Source organism: Odontesthes bonariensis, chromosome 10 (assembly GCF_027942865.1).
Source record: "Odontesthes bonariensis isolate fOdoBon6 chromosome 10, fOdoBon6.hap1, whole genome shotgun sequence".
Taxonomy (NCBI): Eukaryota; Metazoa; Chordata; class Actinopteri; order Atheriniformes; family Atherinopsidae; genus Odontesthes; species Odontesthes bonariensis.
In genome coordinates, this window is record NC_134515.1 from 3,850,672 (window position 1) to 3,871,082 (window position 20,411).

General features: G+C 43.0%; 1 protein-coding gene across 1 annotated transcript; it reads left to right on the forward strand.

Moving 5' to 3' along the window:
• Window positions 1-1,731: 1,731 nt before the first annotated feature.
• mthfr (methylenetetrahydrofolate reductase (NAD(P)H)) lies at window positions 1,732-19,802 on the forward strand. The gene is made up of 12 exons (XM_075475968.1): window positions 1,732-2,027; window positions 3,981-4,239; window positions 5,311-5,549; window positions 7,323-7,433; window positions 7,592-7,785; window positions 10,325-10,575; window positions 12,057-12,191; window positions 12,302-12,482; window positions 13,658-13,840; window positions 15,477-15,578; window positions 15,659-15,778; window positions 19,075-19,802. Exons 2-12 carry the CDS (start codon window positions 3,995-3,997, stop codon window positions 19,294-19,296), a joined length of 1,983 nt encoding a protein of 660 aa, XP_075332083.1. The 5' UTR covers window positions 1,732-2,027; window positions 3,981-3,994; the 3' UTR covers window positions 19,297-19,802.
• The last annotated feature ends 609 nt before the right edge of the window (window positions 19,803-20,411 follow it).

Sequence of the window (20,411 nt, forward strand, 5' to 3'; positions counted from 1 at the left end):
CAAGGCGCTGCAGAACTCTGTACGCCAAAACAACAAGACACAGGAACAGTTTCTTCCCTCAGGCTGTCTCTGTGTTAAACAGCTAAAACCGGACTTCAGTGTTTCATCCTTGCACCATGCACCAATTTGCACTTCTGATTTAATCTTGTTCTATGTCTATTTTTTTGTCTAAGAGAGTGAGGTGTAACCGGAGTCAAATTCCTTGTGTGTGTCCACATACCTGGCAATAAAAAGCGATTCTGATTCTGATTCTGATTCTGATACAGTGTTGAATAGTAACGGAGTAAAAATACTTCACTACTGTACTTAAGTATATTTTGGAATACTTTGTACTTTCCTCGAGTTTGAAATTTTTTGACAACTTTCACTATATTTCCGAACTTAATTGACTTGTACTCCAATACATTTTCATTGTTCGGTTTAGTTACTCGTTACAAAAAAAGAGAGAGAGAAAAAAAAAAACGCAACAGAAACTCCCCTTTTTTAGGTTTTAAGGTAGTTTTACAAAAAGGTCTTCCTCTTCAGATGCCAGATAAGCTGAAGTTTTCTCCTATTTTTTCTTTAAATTTTGTTTATAATGATGGCAATAACAGTAGCAGCCTCTTTTGTTTCATTTTTTTCTTAATGGTGTAATGTACGCCTCATTTTCAGCACTGACCTTACTTGAAGAAGAAAAAACTTAAAGCTGCAGTCTGCAACTCTTTTTCAAGCATAATGCCTGGAACTGTCCGGGGATTCTGAAAGTAGTACATTAAATACCCCAATACAAAAAAAAATGAGTTCTCTAGGTCCCCTATATGTCCCGCTAGGTCCCTCCAAAGCCAGCAGGTTTGTTTACAAAATTGCAGACCGGACCGGTAAAAGGTAACCAATCAGGTTTACGAGCTGGGCTCTGCTGCCTGTCAATCACCGATTGTGCACGCGCGATACAAGGTAGGCTCGTCCCCACGCTTATTTATCTGGACTATTGAACTTCATTACGGGCTAGTCTACTTACTGTGTCTTCCATGATCGCAAATGACCGGTGAGTTGATGAATGAGGAGTCGTGTACGCGCATCTGGCGTGCACGTCTACGTGCACGAGTTCTCATGTGTTTTGATGTGGCGGGACAGGAAGTTGAATAACTTTTTATTTTTCGGTTAAAAAATAAGCATTTCTTGCATTTTGCGACTACGGAGGTCACCGTTTTCAACTTCAAGCGTTCTGATAGATCATGTAAACTCTTAAAATGCCAAAAAGTAGGACTTTACGTATGACAACAACAAATCCTGCAGACTGCAGCTTTAAAGGTTCACAAAGTTTGTATTTTCTGTCTAAATTTTGCCTGCACTTGGTTGTGTGTAGATTTTAAGTGTATTTGACCTTCAAAGTTGACCAAAATATAAAAAAAATGTCATTCAAACTGCATTTGCCTTGTTTACTTTTTACTTATACTTTTCATTACATTACTTAAGTACATCTATTTTTACAGTAATTCTCATACTTAAGTACAAGACGTTTCGGATACTTTAAGACTTTAACTCAAGTAACATTTCAGGTCAGTGACTTGGACTTTTACCAAAGTCATATTTTGGAGGGGTACCTATACTTTTACTTGAGAGTGAGATTTCAGTACTTTATACAACACTGGTCACACATGTAAAAATGATGTGCTTTGTCCAATTGAAAAAAAAAAATTGTAAATCAAATTTCCGAGGGACTGTGAATGCGGCATTATCACATGTTGTGGGGCGGCTGTTTTATTTATTTATTTGTACTCTGTAATCTGGGTTTAAACTCGTGGTTGTGGGTCGCTGTTTGCTCTGCTGTCACAGCGTAAACAAACGCATCTGAGTTAAAGTTGAGGCTCGCAGAGCTCCGATGAAGCTGGGCTGGTTTCGGTGTTTCCCTAAACTACGAGCTAACTTCTGTGTTAGCTAGCTGCAGGCTTTAAATAGAAAGGCTGCAGCTGCCACAGTTTCCGACCGTTTCAACCCGCTCCTTGTTGCAGCCTGACGGCGGAACCTGTTGTGGGGTGACGGAGCAGGTAGGACCCGGAGCGGGGGGCACTTTGGGGGGTCTGCAGCCGCATGAGCAGGACCTCACAATGTTTAAATCCAGGCTGAAAACAGTTCTATTTAGTTGTGCATATGACACCTGAAAGTATTTTATCTGCACTCTTCACTTTTAAATTAATTAATTAATGATTATTTTTTATGGGTTTTTAAATTTTTATTATTATTATTATCATTATTATTATTATTTTATTTTTTATTTATTTATTTTTAATGATTTTATTGCCTTCTTGTGATTTTGTGTAGCTGTGAAGCACTTTGAATTGCCTTGTGTACGAATTGTGCTCTATAAATAAAATTGCCTTGCCTCACAAACGTAAATGTTTGCGTCACTCTCAGCGGGTAGCTGTCAGAGATGGGGACTCGAGTCACTGTCACTTGGACTCGAGTCGACTCGAGTTGTTGTTTTTGATGACTTGTGACTTGACTTGACAAAAAATAAAAGACTTGAGACTCAACTCAGGCTTGGAAGTTAAAGACTCGGCACTTGACTTGACTTGAGACACAATGACTTGAGTGTTAAGCATCTAACATAACTTCCAACTTTGTTCGTCATTTGAAGATCCATTCTGACCAGGAAGTGCTCGTCGAATTAGCTAATATTATCCTGTTAGCCTAGTCGGTAGTTAGCTAACGTTAGCTTGATATGATACGGGGTGGACAGGTTGGACACATTGGCCAATGATGTTTACTGACAGTTACTTATATCTTTGTGTTTTCGCTTTATTAAGATCAGATTCTGCAGGTAAAACTGCAATAATAAGGTGACTTGACTGACTTGACTTGACTGGCCCAAGAAAAAATGACTTGAGACTTGAAAGCTAAGACTTGAGACTTACTTGAGACTTGAAAGCTAAGACTTGGGACTTACTTGAGACTTGAAAGCTAAGACTTGAGACTTACTTGAGACTTGAAAGCTAAGACTTGGGACTTACTTGGGACTTGAAAGCTAAGACTTGGGACTTACTTGAGACTTGAAAGCTAAGACTTGAGACTTACTTGAGACTTGAAAGCTAAGACTTGGGACTTACTTGAGACTTGAAAGCTAAGACTTGGGACTCACTTGAGACTTGAAAGCTAAGACTTGGGACTTACTTGAGACTTGAAAGCTAAGACTTGGGACTTACTTGAGACTTGAAAGCTAAGACTTGAGACTTACTTGAGACTTGAAAGCTAAGACTTGGGACTTACTTGAGACTTGAAAGCTAAGACTTGGGACTCACTTGAGACTTGAAAGCTAAGACTTGGGACTTACTTGAGACTTGAAAGCTAAGACTTGAGACTTACTTGAGACTTGAAAGCTAAGACTTGGGACTTACTTGAGACTTGAAAGCTAAGACTTGGGACTTACTTGAGACTTGAAAGCTAAGACTTGAGACTTACTTGAGACTTGAAAGCTAAGACTTGGGACTTACTTGAGACTTGAAAGCTAAGACTTGGGACTCACTTGAGACTTGAAAGCTAAGACTTGAGACTTACTTGAGACTTGAAAGTTAAGACTTGAGACTTACTTGAGACTTGAAAGCTAAGACTTGGGACTTACTTGAGACTTGAAAGCTAAGACTTGAGACTTACTTGAGACTTGAAAGCTAAGACTTGGGACTTACTTGAGACTTGAAAGCTAAGACTTGGGACTTACTTGAGACTTGAAAGCTAAGACTTGGGACTTGAAAGCTAAGACTTGGGACTTACTTGAGACTTGAAAGCTAAGACTTGGGACTTACTTGAGACTTGAAAGCTAAGACTTGGGACTTGAAAGCTAAGACTTGGGACTTACTTGAGACTTGAAAGCTAATACTTGAGACTTGAAAGCTAAGACTTGGGACTTGCACATGTGTGACTTGGTCCCATCTCTGGTAACCGCCGCTTCTTAACTCAGCAGATGAGAATAAAACATAGTTTTGACTCTTGTTTTTCCTTTTTAGTGTTGTTGGCCATCATGGTGAACCAAGTTCAGCGCGTGGACGGAAGCTGGCAGTCGTGCAGGAGCGACTCCAGCGGGGCCAGCAACAGCGGGGACAGCTCCAAGGAGAGCTCCCGGTCCTCCACGCCGGTGCTGGATGCGGACCGCTCGGAGAGGCTTCGGGAGAAGATGCGGAGGAGGACGGAGTCCGGGGACCGGTGGTTCTCCCTGGAGTTCTTCCCTCCCCGCACAGCCAGCGGGGCCGTCAACCTGATCTCCAGGCAGGTTGGGTCGCAGGTGCTCAGGCAGCCTGGATGTGTCGCTGTCCCATCCAGAGCCTCACAGCCATGTTTAAGTCGTATAGAATAGAATAGAAAAGTACTTTATTCATCCCCCAGTGGGGGAAATTCAAATTAGTCAAATAGCTCAAAAAATTATTAATATTAATGATTGTATATTAACAACAACAATAATAATACAAATTCTAATAAAATACTACTACTTACTACTACTACTACTACTACTAATAATAAATGAGTTATAAAAATAAAAATCAATCAATCAATTTGAGAAGAACTCAGCAGTCACTGTTAAATCTGGACTGTCTACTGAACTGTATCTGGACCATAACTAGTATATTTTCAGAGGGAATTAGTAAGAAAAAAGATTGTTCAAGCAGCTCTGACATTATTATAAATTATTATAAATGCGGTTATTGAACCTGAAGTACTGAAGCCCCCCCCCCCCCCCCGTCGCCTATTTCTTTAAGAATTGTCAGGAACCTGAATGTCATATATTAATTTGACTCTTTTGGTAACTGAAAGCAGTTTTAACGTAAATGTTCAAAAAGTTGAAACTATGAAGCTGTTTTTCACAGATGCAGCTAAAGAAATGGGAACAAATGATGCGTCTCTGTGACAGGCTGCTGGGAACAAAGTGCCTAAAGATCCAGTTTAAAACGGCTTCTTTGCTAAGTTGTCTGTTCTGTGTGGACACAACACTGGTTCATCCCTTGAGTTAGGAGCCTTTTTCCTGCCTGAATGGTTCACAGGTCAGAGTTAAGTGGCTTAACAGACAAAAAACACATTCCTGTGGACTGAAGATGAGGGAAGAAGCAGAAAAAGTCCAAAGAAAAACTCTGAAAGAGCTTCAGAAAGCTGCAGAACTGCTGATCAGGACACTTTAAAATAAATGAGGGATGAAATGAGACCTCCATGCTTACATCAGCAATTTAAAAAAAATGCATTTGCAAATCTGCTTTTTCCAAACTTTCCCCTTTTTTCTGTAATTTTCAGTTCTAAAACTAAACAACGGCTCGTGTTTTCTGTCTGAATTCTTCTGGCCGTTCACAGATTTGACCGTATGGGCTCCGGGGGGCCGCTGTTCATCGACATCACCTGGCACCCAGCAGGGGACCCGGGCTCAGACAAGGAGACCTCCTCCATGAGGATCGCCAGCACAGCGGTCAACTTTTGTGGTCTGGAGAGCGTCCTCCACCTGACCTGCTGCAACCAATCCAAGGAGAAGATCACCGGTTACCTGGCCAAGGCCAAGCACCTGGGCCTCAAGAACATCATGGCTCTGAGGGGAGGTAGGATGGATGTCACACTTCGCTTTGAATAAACACATCTGCTGAATCATTGTAAGATCATTTTGAGACCATTTTGTTCCAGTAACATGAATATACAGATTATAAAGGTTTATAACACCTTTTCAAAGAGCAGTGACATACTTACCTGTGTTTACACAAAGACTGTGTTCCAAACCGCATACTTCTCCTACTATTCATACTAACTTTTTGAGTTAGCATGCGAGTTTGAGTAAGCGACAAGTTCCCGGATGCATACTAGATTCTCCGAAATGTTGGGTATGCATCATGAGGTTACTACTCAAACTCAAACTATCCAAGATGCAACGTAACGTGACGTCGCCGATCGCCAGACAAACAGAAACAAACGAACATGTCACAAACGTGAGAGCTGTGCACTTTATACAACATTTTTATTCACTAATTTATCACTGTTTTGTGTCATGTGACCCCCCCTGGCATTGTATTGTATTAACTTAAAGGATAACTGCGGTATTTTCAACATTAAGCCTCTTTTCTGAGTCGTCTGCAATGTTTTAGAACCCCCCTCACCGCTTTTTTGATGTTTACTGCTGTCTCCGGTATTTGCCTAATTTTGATTCTTCTCAACCTGCTTCAGAATGGCAAGTCATGCGCATGTCCAAAAAGGTCCGTAAAAGCACCATAAACGTCCGTTTTCAAAATAATCAACTCACCGGAGTGGTTACTGGTGTGCACTGGTAATCCATATCAAATTTCGTGGCGAAAAGTTGCTTCTGTCGTGTTTTATTTGACACTTTGTACTGGATGTTCGTTGATATTACTCCGCCACCGCTAAGAAAATAGTGCGAGCATGAACGAGCTGCCAAATAAAACACGACAGAAGCAACTTTTCGCAACGAAATTTGATTTGGATTACCAGTGCACACCAGTAACCACTTCGGTGAGTTGATTATTTTGAAAACGGACGTTTATGGTGCTTTTACGGACCTTTTAGGACATGCACATGACTTGCCGTTCTGAAGCAGGTTGAGAAGAATCAAAATTAGGCAAATACCGGAGACAGCAGTAAACATCAAAAAAGCGGTGAGGGGGGTTCTAAAACATTGCAGACGACTCAGAAAAGAGGCTTAAGCCTGATTTATGGTCGGTGACGCAAGACGCAACGCAAGCCCTTGGGCGGTTGCGTGTGTCACTTCAATTTTCGAAACTTCACGCAAGACCCGAGCAGAGCTATAGAGTAGCCACTCTGAACGCGAGCACAAGCCACTATCTACATCACATCTGGCGGCGTGTTCATCTTCCGGTTTCATCCCCTAATAAAAGACCGCTGTTTTCAAATGCCAAGGTAGAAAGAGAAGAAGAAGAAGAAGAAGAAGCATGAATCCCATAGATGAATCCACTCGAAGAGAGACTTGCTGAAGGGGTTCTGGCGGTAAATTTCCTTTCATCGTAGTAGGCTTGTCATTGAAAAACCCGCTGCTCCACCTACTGTCCTGGCGGTGAATCGCCACGCAGCACACGCAAGCGCCAGCAAAGCTAAATGAAGCATAAACGTCTCGAGCCATTTACACAAGTGCAAGGGCAGTTAAAAGAGGTATAATGTTCTGTGTTTTCACTAATTGTAACGTCTGACTTTTCAATAAAGTTTGCTTTAAAAAAACAAAAAAAACAAAAATGATACTTTATCGGGAAACGAAATATCGATATATATATCTATATATATATAGATATATATATATATATCGCAGTATCGATAAAATTGCTCAGCCCTACTGCCATGTGATACCTCCGCAGACCCAGTGGGAGACGACTGGGAGGAAGAGGATGGAGGCTTCAACCACGCCATCGACCTGGTTAAACACATCCGATCAGAGTTTGATGAATACTTTGACATCTGTGTTGCTGGTATGTTTTTCACACTGAAGTCCTGTATATGAACAAATTAAAGGAAACATGAAACATGAAATATCTTTGCTTCATCCCGTCTGCAGAAGCATTTAAGTGAAAATAAATGTAGGAATCGCTGCATTTTCCCCCCAACTTAAACCCGTGTGCGTGTCCAGGCTACCCCACCGGCCACCCTGAGGCCAGGAGCTACGAGGAGGACCTCAGGCACCTGAAGCAGAAGGTGGACGCCGGAGCGGACTTTGTCATCTCTCAGCTGTTCTTCAGGGCCGACACGTTCCTCAAGTTTCTGGATGACTGCAGGGCCATCGGTATCACCTGCCCCATCCTGCCGGGGATCTTCCCCATTCAGGTAACTTCCTAGCCTAGCAAGCCAGACCCGTACAGCAAAAAGCTGCACAGGGGTCTAGTGACGCTGGATAGCAGTGTGGGCGGGATAAACGGTTTTCTGTTAAGTTGCCTCTGCACTCAACGCTACGCAATAGGATGGCGCAACAACCAATCAGAGCGTCGTCCCACCAACGGAGCAAGCTGGTAAATTAAACTTTTACCGTACCCGGTGAGCAAAACTCCGGAAACGTCCTTTTTTTCAAGAAAAACTTAAGTGCAGTTAACTGTTTGTCTCACAAAGAAAAATGTATATTTAAATCTTTAGAGTCGCTGCCAAAGCCAAATGGAGAGACTGTTCGCTGGGCGCAGCCGTTGTTTACCTCTCACTGGAACTACACACTGAAACGTCGCACCTCTGTCGTCACTAGGTAGCCCGGCCTCCGACCCCGCTCCTCACGATTTGATTTGATTTCAGCCTCGCAAAACGACCACAAGTGACTAGACTAGCCCGGGAGCAAATTCAATTTGCGGTCGCTAGGGGCGTCTAGATTTCTAGGCTAGTAACTTCCTGCTTCTTCCTGGAGGAGGAATACTCCAAATCACTTCCATTCGTCCAGGAAACCTGCGCCTCGTTGCCTAAGGTTGGCTTTTGTAGTTTTAGAGGGAAACAATTGTATTTGACCTTATAATTGACCTTAATTTAACCTAATTATTTGACCTTATTATATATTTGACCTTGTCGTTCATTTCATGCCACAGTGCGCCGGCACCTTTGAGGTATTTGCTGTAAGTACTGTTTTAATTGGGCTCACAGGGGTCATGTGGTGTTTGTGCTATTTATTCAGTCATAAAAGTCTAATATCAAATCAAATCAAATCAAATTTATTTATATAGCACATTTCATGTACAAACAATTCAAAGTGCTTTACATAAAATAAAAGCATTGCAGCTGGGAGTGGAAGAAGCATTAAAAATACATAAAAGAATATAAAGAGAAACAAATAAAATTATTCAAATTAATTTAAAAACAAGCAACAGTCTAGATAAGTTAAAAGATAGCGTGCAGATTTCATGCATAGACACATGAGAAAAGAAATGTTTTTAACCTGGATTTAAAAAGGTCTACATTTGGTGAAATATTACAAGCTGGGCACCTCAAGATAAACAGTTAATGCTTGGGCTGGACGATATGGGGAAAAAGTCACATCACGATATTTATTCTTATATCGGGTCCATAACTGTTAGCATCCATCTGAACCCCTTATTTTCCACTCTGGTTATCGGCAGCAGGTCTTTAGCAGCGCAATAAGATGTAACATCACGGTGTCTCTCAGATTTTGTGTCACACGGCGCTGTTATCGGGGGAAGATTAGCACTTGTGTTGGTAACAGTTTGCACCCTCGTGCTCAAACCGGCGGCGCTGCTTCAGGTGATGAAACAGATTAGCGGGTGTTCCCCGTCTTTGTCGGAACATGTGCTCGACGTGATTTGCATTGCAAATCTGTTTCGTGTCAGACTTAAATACCTCCACACCACCGAACTGTTCGGGCCCTTCTTATCAACGATGTCATCCCTTCAGCTTGGGCTGTGCCTCCATCCGTTTCCTCTGAGGCTTCACTCACTTTCTGTTTTTATTCGGCTGCAGCAGCACAAACAAACACGCCTAGCCTACCTGCTGGCATGGCTCTGTTCCAGCCACGTGATTGGCTCAGCAACTACAAACATATTGTAGTAAAAAATAAATATTTATTGAAAAATAAAGTGTTTTGCTTCTCAAAACAATATGCGTTCAACAGAGTAATACATTTGCATCACAAAATGGTTCTCCAGGAAAAAGTCAGACCTCACAATCTCTTGGCCCTATTTTCTCTCCCTTCGTATCACTGCCGCCTGCCGACAGCCGCGCCTGTTACGGTGTTTGCTGCTCGGTCTGCACGGTTTGCACAGCAGGCAGTGATACGAAGGGAGAGAAAATAGCACCAAGTGATTGTGAGGTGTAACTTTTTCCTGGAGAATGATTTTGTGATGCAAATGTATTACTCTGTTGAACGCATATTGTTTTGAGAAGCAAGACGCTTTATTTTTTAAACCCCAGCCAACTAGCCGGACTACCTTCATCAACACCAAAACGAGGCTGGAACTCTGCTCACAGGACGCAGCAGGGGGTAAGAAGATGTTCATAAATGATGTTGCTGATATGGGATGTCATACAGCTTCATGTCAAAAGAGGTGAACTATCCCTTTAACCTTCATTTCTTCAGTGTTTGAGTCATCTCATCCATGGATTACACGAACTATGCGTTTGTGGCCCTAACCAGAGGCATCCCTGAGTTGGAGATGATTGTGCAGGATGAACGGTCGGTGGTCAGATATCTGAGGCTGTGCTCCTAAACCAGAGCCAATTATTTGCAGAAATTGGGCACAAACTTGAGTAAAAAAAAAAAGCTGCTTAAATGCCTCAACAAAGACCAATGCCTGGTGTATGTGTAGCCTTAAAGGTGTGTGCTGTTATCGAGCAGGCGAACCACAGGAATGATCCAGCCGCTCTGTTTCTGCCCCAGGGTTACCACTCATTACGTCAGCTCGTAAAGCTTTCCAAGCTCGAGATACCAGAGGAGATCACCAAAGTCATGGAACCCATCAAAGACAACGACGCTGCCATCCGTAACTACGGCATCCATCAGGCGGTGGAGATGTGCCGCATGCTGCTGGACACCGGAAAGGTGCCGGGCCTCCACTTCTACACTCTGAACCGAGAGGTCGCGACCATGGAGGTCCTCCGCCAGCTGGGCCTCTGGATCGAAGACCCCCGGTCAGTCCGGGAGCTCGCTGCTGCTTCCAGCCAATGTGCCGCTAAAAAGCTTAAAGTTTTCTGAGATTAGTTTGTAATGTGTTGATTAAGCTGAATCTTTATTTATAAGACAACAATCCAAGGAAATCAGCTTCACTGCATTTAGAAAATGGAAAAAAATCTGGAATTTAATGCAGCAACACGCTCAATTAAAAGTTGCGATGAAGCAAAGAGTTTATAAAATGGTTCTGGGAGCTTCTCCAACCAGCAGGTTACCTGCTGATAGGATCGAGTATAACAGCAGCTTCCACCAAAGGTTCAGTCTCTCCAACAAGGACGGGTCGTGGCTCACCGCTTTGGGCCAAACTCCATCAGAGAATCATCAACAAGTTCAGCAAATGTTTCTCAGGAAAAGACCAGGAAAAGACCAGGAAAAGATTAGGAAAAGATTAGGAAAAGATCAGGAAAAGATCAGGAAAAGATCAGGACACAATCAGGAAAAAAATCATCAGGGTCCATGGCAGGGAGGGCTTCATCTGTGTGAAGGTACCACTGATGCAGAGGTGGAGAAAGATCGGAAAAGACCAGGAAAAGATCGGAAAAGAACAGGAAAGACCAGGAAAAGATTAGGAAAAGTTTTGGAAATGTTTATGAAAAGACCAGGAAAGATTAGGAAAAGACCAGGATGTTGGAGTTCTGGAGAGACGCTGCCATCCAGGTGGCGTCTTTTCCCGGGAGCTCCGTGGTTATTTCAGCAGGACGATGCCAGACCTCATTCTGCAGGACTTCCAGCAGCTTCATCCACACAGAGTGTGTGAGCTCCACCGGCCTGCCTGCAGCCCACATCTGTCCACATCTGTCTCCTGCTGAACATGTTGGAGCATCATGAAGAGGAGAACCAGACAACAACAACCCGGGACTGCTGAGCAGCTGAGATCTGATATTCAGCAGGAATGGACCCAGATTCCTCTGAAAAGCTGCAACAATCAGCGTCCTCAGTTCCCAAAGCGTTAAGAAGGGTCGTTAAAGGAAGCTGATGGAGCAGAATGGGAACAGGACATGAGATGTTTCTGTTTTTCTAAATGCACTGAAGTTGGTCAATTATTTCCGTGGAACTTTTAACAGATTTCACTCTTTATCTTTTAGAAAATGTCCCAACTTTAAAACTAATGCTTGAATCACCAGTTAAAGCACTTAAAATACTTCCTGTTTGAACATCACACTAAAGAACCGTGAAGCCTTTTATTGGTCCTCCTTTAAACAACGAGAACCAATCAGAGCAGAGGAAACATCAGACCATCGACTGCATTTAGTTTAGCAGCTTCAGCTGTTTCAGTAAACAAGCTTTCTGATCTGATCACCTTTAAACGTGCCGGTACATACGAGCAGCTGCCTCTGAAACATGTAGAACCTTGTTGTTGTTCAGCTGCAGTTCTGACATATTGAATTGGTTTAGCTTGAAACTGGTCCAGAGTCTCAGAACTGTGTGTCCTCTGTGCCAGGCGGCCTCTTCCCTGGGCTTTGAGTGCCAATCCCAAACGGAGGGTGGAGGATGTCCGGCCCATCTTCTGGGCCTCCAGGCCCAAGAGCTACATCCACAGAACCCAGGACTGGGACGAGTTCCCCAACGGCAGATGGTCGGCCGATTTGGAAAATACTCGAGGATCCAGTTCAGTCTGTTAATACCTTTTTTATCTTTTATATCAGCACCGACTTCCCTGAAATGTTGTCCTGCTCTCGTTTTCAGGGGAAACTCGTCGTCTCCGGCCTTTGGCGAGTTGAATGACTACTACCTGTTCTACCTGAAGAGCAAATCGTCTAAAGATGCGCTTCTGCAGATGTGGGGCGAAGAGCTGTTGAGCGAGCAAAGCGTCTACGAGGTTTTCACCTGCTACATCACAGCCCAGACGAACCCAAGCGGACACAAGGTTAGACCAGCTGTTTGGTTCATCTGAGTGTGACCCATCAGGGCCATCGTGCCGTTTCCACGATTACATTACCTTACGGTCATTTTGCAGACGCTTTTATCCAAAGCGACTTACAATAAGTGTGTTCCACATCGGTAGGCAAAAGAACTTCAGGTCACAAGAAATCATAAGTGCATTTCCTTCCAAAACCAAACAGCTAAGAGCAGAACTAGTGCTAGAGTAAGTGCAGTAAGTTAGGTACCGAGACAAATGGGAAGACAATTTAGGAAACAAATAAGTGCGTAAGGAGCTGGGACGAAACAGGTGATGTCCTCAGAGGGCGGATCAGGGTAGTGTTTCCTGAAGAGATGGTTTGCAGCCTGCGGCCAACGATGGGCAGCGACTCAGCTGTCCTGACATCAGTCGGGAGATTGTTCCACCATCGGGGCGCCAGAACAGAGAAAAGCCGTGACCGTGTGGATGGTGCGCAGGGGCCGCTGAGTGACGGGGCAGCCGGCCGCCTGGAGGCCGCAGAGCGAAGCGGTCGGGTGGGGGTGTAGGGCTGGACCATAGCCTGGAGGTATGAAGGAGCTGATCCTTCCACTGCCCTGTAGGCCAGCACCAGTCTGAAACTGGATGCGAGCAGCTACAGGGAGCCAGTGTAGAGAGCGGAGAAGGGGAGTGGTGTGGGAGAACTCGGGGAGGTTGAACACCAGACGAGCAGCTTTCTGAACCAGCTCCAGAGGTCTGATGGCAGAAGCCGGGGCGCCAGCAAGGAGCGAGCTGCAGTAGTCCAGGCGGGAGATGACCAGAGCCTGGAGGAGCACCTGCTGCCCTGTCGGTGAGGAAGGGGCGAATCCTCCGGATGTTATAGAGGAGGAATCGGCAGGAACGGGTCACTGATGCCATGTTTGCCGAGAACGACAGTTGGTGGTCCAGGGTCACACCTAGATTCCTCACAGTCCGAGATGACGTCACCATGGAGTCACCATGGTGACGGGCTGGTCTCATACGGGCAGCCCTTCCCCGGGAGAAACACCAGCTCAGTCTGGTCCAGGTTGAGCTTAAGGTGGTGCATCGACATCCACCCCGAGATGTCTACCAGGCACGCAGCAATGCTTCCACTTGGGTGTCAGAAGGGGGAAAAGACAGAATCCAGCAGTCAGATAGCAGACCGAGTTTGTTCTGTTCGATAGGTGATGTGTTTGCCGTGGAACGACGAGCCTCTGGCCCAGGAGACCAACCTGCTGAAGAACGAGCTGCAGAAGGTGAACCAGCGGGGAGTCCTCACCATCAACTCCCAGCCCAGCATCAACGGAAAGCCTTCCACGGACCCCATCGTTGGCTGGGGACCTGCAGGGGGCTACGTCTTCCAGAAGGTGGGTGTTACGACCCAGCTTAGCCAGGAGGGGGGGGGGGGGGGGGGGGGGTAACATTAAAGAAAATAAAAATAAAAAGTAGTAATAAAAATACCCAGGTGTCTCCTATGCAAGACTGGGTCTGATTCAGTTTAAGGTGGTACATCGGATACATTGGAGTAGAGCGAAAATATCCTCCTTTTATCCAAATGTCGATAGCAGTTGTATCAGATGTCATGCTGGTGTGGCAGATCTGACACATATGTTTTGGTCTTGCCATAAGCTATCTGGGTACTGGTCGGCCATATTTGACGTACTGTCTAATGTCCTTGGAGTTACTTTACAACCTTGTGCAATGATTGCATAATTCGGTGTACCAAATGAGGACGTAAGCTCGACTAAGAAGCAACTCAACATCACAGCATTTGGTTCTTTGCTCGCGCAAAGACTAATATTACTTAATTGGAAATCAAATATCCCACTCACTGCAGCACAACGGCTAAAAGATGTTATGTTATTTTTACGTTTGGAGAAGATTAAATTTGCAATAAGAGGCTCAGACAAATTTCAGTCAGTCTGGGAACCTCTTCTGTCATGCTTTAGTAATCGTCAAGAACTTCCAACACACTGATAGACTAAGCTAGAAGATGTCAGTAGTCTTTAGAGTCTTGTGGCTTCAGCCCGCACTATAGCACACTCTGTAGTCATGCTATCCCTCATAGAAATCCTATTCATCTATTTGTGTCTTAATTTTATTCAGGTGTATCTATTTATAGTTACCCGTTACTAAAACCTTCTTATTACTATTATTATTATTATTATTATTATTATTATTATTATTATTATTTTGGTCCTGTGGGTGGGGGGGTGTTCTGTGTGTTTTAAAAAAAGATAAATCTTATGTAACCTTACCGATAAGTCATTGTCACTACTCTTATTTCTTTTTATCAATAAAAATATATTTTTTTTAAATACCCAGATGTTTTAAAGGTAAAAATAGTTAAAGGTTTAATGTTTAGTTTTCTTTTACAACAATCCACAAGTCAAAAGAGGGTCTCAAAACAATACCCTAAATAAAAGAAAAACTCCAAAACAAATAATTACATCTTAAAGTTAGAGCGGTAATTCAAAACTCCAAAAAGCAAACAAAAATGAAGCCAAAACAAAATCAAACAAACCGAGAGGCTTCAAAACCAGTGTTAGTCAAAATAACATAAAACCAAAACACAGGACTCTTCAAAAACAACTTTGGTACAAACAGGTTCTAGTAGCGCCTTCAGAACAAACAAAAAACATCAGAAAAGTCACAGTCCAGCACAAGTTAATAAAGCTAATAAAGCTATCCAAATAATCAATCAAACAAACACCCAGCAAAGAGGCGAGCTGTTCACTTCCGACCTTTTGGAAGGAAGTGGAGGTTTAAATAGGGAGGCCTTTTCAGTGATTGATGGAGTCATCAAGGTGAAGAACCAATCAGAGCAGGAGTAGGCCTCAACCAGGAAGTGCCAGGAGTAGTTCCAGTTCCCTCAGTGGAGACAGCAGGCAGGAACCTACACTGATACAGGAAAAAAGAAACATACAAGGCCACTGGCCGTAACAGTGGAACCTGCAGGGCTTCAGAGTTTTTCTGCTTCACTTCTCCTTTCACTTCCAACAGGCTTATCTGGAGTTTTTCACCTCCAGTGAAAATGTGACCGCTCTGCTTAAAGTGCTGAAGAAATACGAGCCCCGCGTGAACTACCACATCGTTAACGTGCACGTGAGTCTGAGCAGCATTCGTCCTGTCTGTCAGCATCCGGGCTGAATGTGTTTGCACTGAACGTTCGTCCGTCTGTGCAGGGGCGCAACATGACAAACGCCCACGAGATGCAGCCCAACGCCGTCACGTGGGGGATCTTCCCCGGCCGGGAGATCGTGCAGCCCACCGTCGTGGACCCCGTCAGCTTCATGTACTGGAAGGTAAGCTTGTTTTCAGTTTGAGTGTTCGGCTCCAGATTTAAAATTAATTAATTAATTTTATTTATTTGAATAGGGACAATGAACATTAATGAACATCAGTATAAAACAAATGTAAATATGCCGGATTATAGCTACAAAGCTAGTTTTCATCCGTAGTCCCTAGGCAGGAAAATACACACAAAAGAAAATACATTAAAAAAAATAAAATAAAAAATATATACTATACAATAGCAGCATCACAGGGAATGTTTAGAGTCAAATGGTCACATGACTGGTTTGCTTTCAGCCATAGTTTGAGCTGAGCTCTAAAGCTGATCAGTGTGGGGCTCTCCCGTATGTGCAGAGGAAGACTGTTCCAGATGTTCGTGGCCCTCACAGAGAGAGTGTTCTGTCCAAAGGTTGTTTTCCTGTGGGGGACCTCATAGTCTCCTCTGGGGGAGGCCCTTGTTCTCAGGCCACTTGAATTCCTAGGTTTGAACAAGGTAAACACTGGAGGTGGGGCTAGTCCATGTAGTGCTTTATAAATGAAGCATGCATACTTAAAATTAATAAAATTTTCAAAATTTTAAAGATTGTACTTGTTTAAAACATTACATACATGAAAAGAATTGGGTTTTCGGTCAAAAACTTTAAGAGATTTTTTGTACAGTGATTCAATTAATTTCAGATTGCTAGCTGTGGTGAGAGACCAACTTGTGATGCAGTATTCAATATGAGAAACATTCTGGCAGCACCAAGTGTTAAAAAAGACCTGATTTGTTTCAAATTTTTAAGGTTAAATTTGACAGTATTGGCCAGTTTTTTAATATGATTTTTGAAGGTCAAAGTGGAATCAAGTATCACGCCGAGGTACTTGAATTCTGTGACAAGTTGTAATTCTTCTCCTCTCAAGAATACTCCGGAACTTTTTATTTATTGCTTTGAGAACATCAAACAGACTGTTTTTTTGGACTTGAGAAGCAAACTTGATTTGAAAAGCCAGTCATTTACTTGCTCCATGGCTGAGGTCAGAATAAAAGCTGCCTCTTTAACGCTCCTTGCATGAGCATGAATTACAGCATCATCTGCATACATTTGAAAATTCACATTATTACATGTTTTGGGAACATCATTAATGTACAGGGAGAATAACAGAGGACCTAGTATTGATCCTTGCGGCACACACCGACAGAGACATCCAAGACCGATGATTTTACACTATCAATTTGTACACATTGTTTTCTTGAGGATAAGTATGATTTAAGCCACTGTACTGCCTCTGGCGAGAAATTGAAGTCTGTTAATTTTGGGAGGAGATTTTCATGGTTAACAGGGTCGAAAGCCTTTTTAAAGGGGAACTGCGTTGAAGTATTTAAAACATTACAACAATATTACTGGGCATGTATTGTTGTAATGTTTTAAATACTTGAACGCAGTTTTTCTAGAGAAGATAATTGCTTTGTATATGGGAGTATCGTCCATTGACTCTTTTGGGCTTTCACATGTGCGAGCCTACCGACAGCCGGTAAGTGACATGCTGTTTATAAAGTTGTTTTGTAACGTCCCCATGCCAGTAATGTGAGAACCATGCATATGGTTTTGATGGTAAGGCTTGTGACTTTATTGTCGGATGGTTTATAAAGTGGTGTGACGTTTCTGCAGTGTGCAAGTTGTTGTTTTACTTGGAAGGTTTAGCACTTGCCCCTTAGCCACCATGTATTTGGTTAGCATGACAGGGTGTGCGAACAGCGCAATCGCCGCACAGGGAGCGCCGATTTGCACCAGTCTGTGTCCTACTGTATTTGACAACCTCTAGCAATGGGATTGCGCTTCAAATGCCCCGGAGTTTCCCTTTAAGGTCAAGGAACACTGCACCAGTGATGTTTCACTCCCTGTTAACGGAATCATACTGAAGCTCAGTCAAAGCAGGTGTGACGGTGACGACCTGCGGGAGGAAATATCAAACATTAGAGACGATGTTTCTGCCAACTGGAGCAGAGGAACAGCAGCTGGACCATTTTTCTTTTTTATTATCAAATTTGCATGAAAGGGATAGTTCGCCTTTTTGACATGAAGCTGTATGACATCCCATATTAGCAATATCATTTATGAATATAATCTTAAGATTGACTCAAATTGAAGTCAAATTAACAGAATAACACAGTGAAAAAAATGTTTTTTCTTTTAAATTCTGTGTTTGTATTCTTAAAATCTTCATAGAGCTCAGAAATTATTTCTGGGGCCAACTGCACGAAACACTGTTAGTGAAGATTTAGTTAAGTTTTCCTCCTCCCTTACCTTAAAGGGACAGTTCGCCTCTTTTGACATGAAGCTGTATGACATCCCATATCAGCAACATCATTTATGAACATCTTCTTACCCCCTGCTGCGTCCTGTGAGCAGAGTTCCAGCCTCGTTTTGGTGTTGATGAAGGTAGTCCGGCTAGTTGGCTGGGATTTAAAAAATAAAGCGTTTTGCTTCTCACAACAATACGCGTTCAACAGAGTAATACATTTGCATCACAAAATGGTTCTCCAGGAAAAAGTCAGACCTCACAATCTCTAGGCCCTATTTTCTCTCCCTTCGTATCACTGCCTGCTGTGTAAACTCTGCAGACCGAAGTGCAGACCGAGCAGCAAACACCGTAACAGGTACGGCTGTCGGCAGCAGGCAGTGATACGAAGGGAGAGAAAATAGGGCCTAGAGATTGTGAGGTCTGGCTTTTTCCAGGAGAACGATTTTGTGATGCAAATGTATTACTCTGTTGAACGCATATTGTTTTGAGAAGCAAAACGCTTTATTTTTTAAACCCCGGCCAACTAGCCGGACTACCTTCATCAACACCAAAACGAGGCTGGAACTCTGCTCACAGGACGCAGCAGGGGGTAAGAAGATGTTCATAAATGATGTTGCTGATATGGGATGTCATACAGCTTCATGTCAAATGAGACAAACTGTCCCTTTAATAGTTAAAATAAAGGCCTTGTGTTAACAGCCAGTCGCTCAAAATCTGCAGGCATCTCAACTCAACTTTATTTATAAAGCCCTTTCAAACAGCTGTGGCTGAAACAAAGTGCTGAACATGGATAACAACACGAAGTAGAAGGCATAAAACATAAGAACAATGTAAAAACAATAATAAATAATAACAATAAAACAATAACAGAAACAGAGTCTCATGCTGGGTTAAAAGCCAGGGAATAAAAATGGGTTTTAAGACGGGTTTTAAAAATGGACAGTGAAGGGGCCTGTCGGATGTGAGATGTGAGGTCGTTGCACGGTTTTGTCGGCCCACTCAGCCTCTGCTCGTGTTTCAGGACGAGGCCTTCGCCTTGTGGATCGAGCAGTGGGCCAAACTCTACGAGGACGAGTCGCCCTCGCGGATGATCATCAAGTACATCCATGACAACTACTTCCTGGTCAATCTGGTGGATAACGACTTCCCTCTGGAGAACTGTCTGTGGCAGGTCATCGACGACATGTTCGAGCTCATCGACCTGCCTCCGGAGCCGCTCGGCCACGAGGCGGCGGCCGAATAAACTCTCATTTCAGAAGAGTTTTAGGAACGAATAACACTTTAGAACTGTTTATACTTGTCGTGTTTTTTCTAATAATGTGCCTTTTACGATAAGGCTTTAGTAGGAAGCCTTTTTTTATAGACGTTTGTAGATGGAAAGAGAAGGAAACACTGCCTCACCTGAAGAGGAGTTTCCAGCTGATGAATTGTACAAGTGCTCTTATAGAAATGTCTGAACAACAAAAAAACCTCAGAAAATGATTTGTTTTTTTAGTTTTTAATCAACCAATAGGGAGGTTTGATTTTCTCTTAAGTTTTAATCATGTGTAGTTAGGTGCGACGGCTGCTGAGGAGCTGTTCCCAGATGTTTACGCGCTGCTGTTGAAAGAAGATGAGGGGGGGGGGCGAGTTCAAGATAAGCTATTATTTTACACCAAACAGTAAAACGTGTCACTCTCAGCCTTTGATGTGTTTTCTATGTTATATTGTGAATAAAAATTTTGGTTTTATGACCTTTTCAAATCCTTACTCTGTTTTTATTTACATTTTTACACAGCGTCCCAACTTTCATGGAACTGGGGGTTGTTGGTGCCTTCAGTCAGTAAGATGGTAATCAGGTGTTGGCGAGGCAAGGCATCTTTATTTATATAGCACATTTCATACCACAGGCAACTCAATGTGCTTTACATAAAGACAAGGCATTTAAAAGCAGATAATTAAAAAATAGAATAAAAATTAAAACACAGTTAAAAGCAATCAAAGAAGAGGGGAAAAAAATATAAAACAATTAAGAGGATTTATAGCATTATGCTTTAAAATGATTTAAAGGAACTCAACCATAAGCACACGGAAAGAGAAATGTTTTTAACCTGGATTTAAAAGTGCTTACAGTTGGGGCTGATTTCTGGCGTCTGCTTTGTTAAAAGAAAGGAATAAAAATGGGATCTGGGATCTTTACCTGCACGTCTTTCCTTTCCACCTACAGCTGAATAAAGGCTGCTGACGCCCTACAAAGGACTTTAAAAACACGAACCTTACGCTTCCACAACATTGTTGTGATCTATGAGATTTCTGAGAACCTGAAACGATTATGGTCATGATAATCCCATAAAGGGATAGTTCGCCTCTTTTGACATG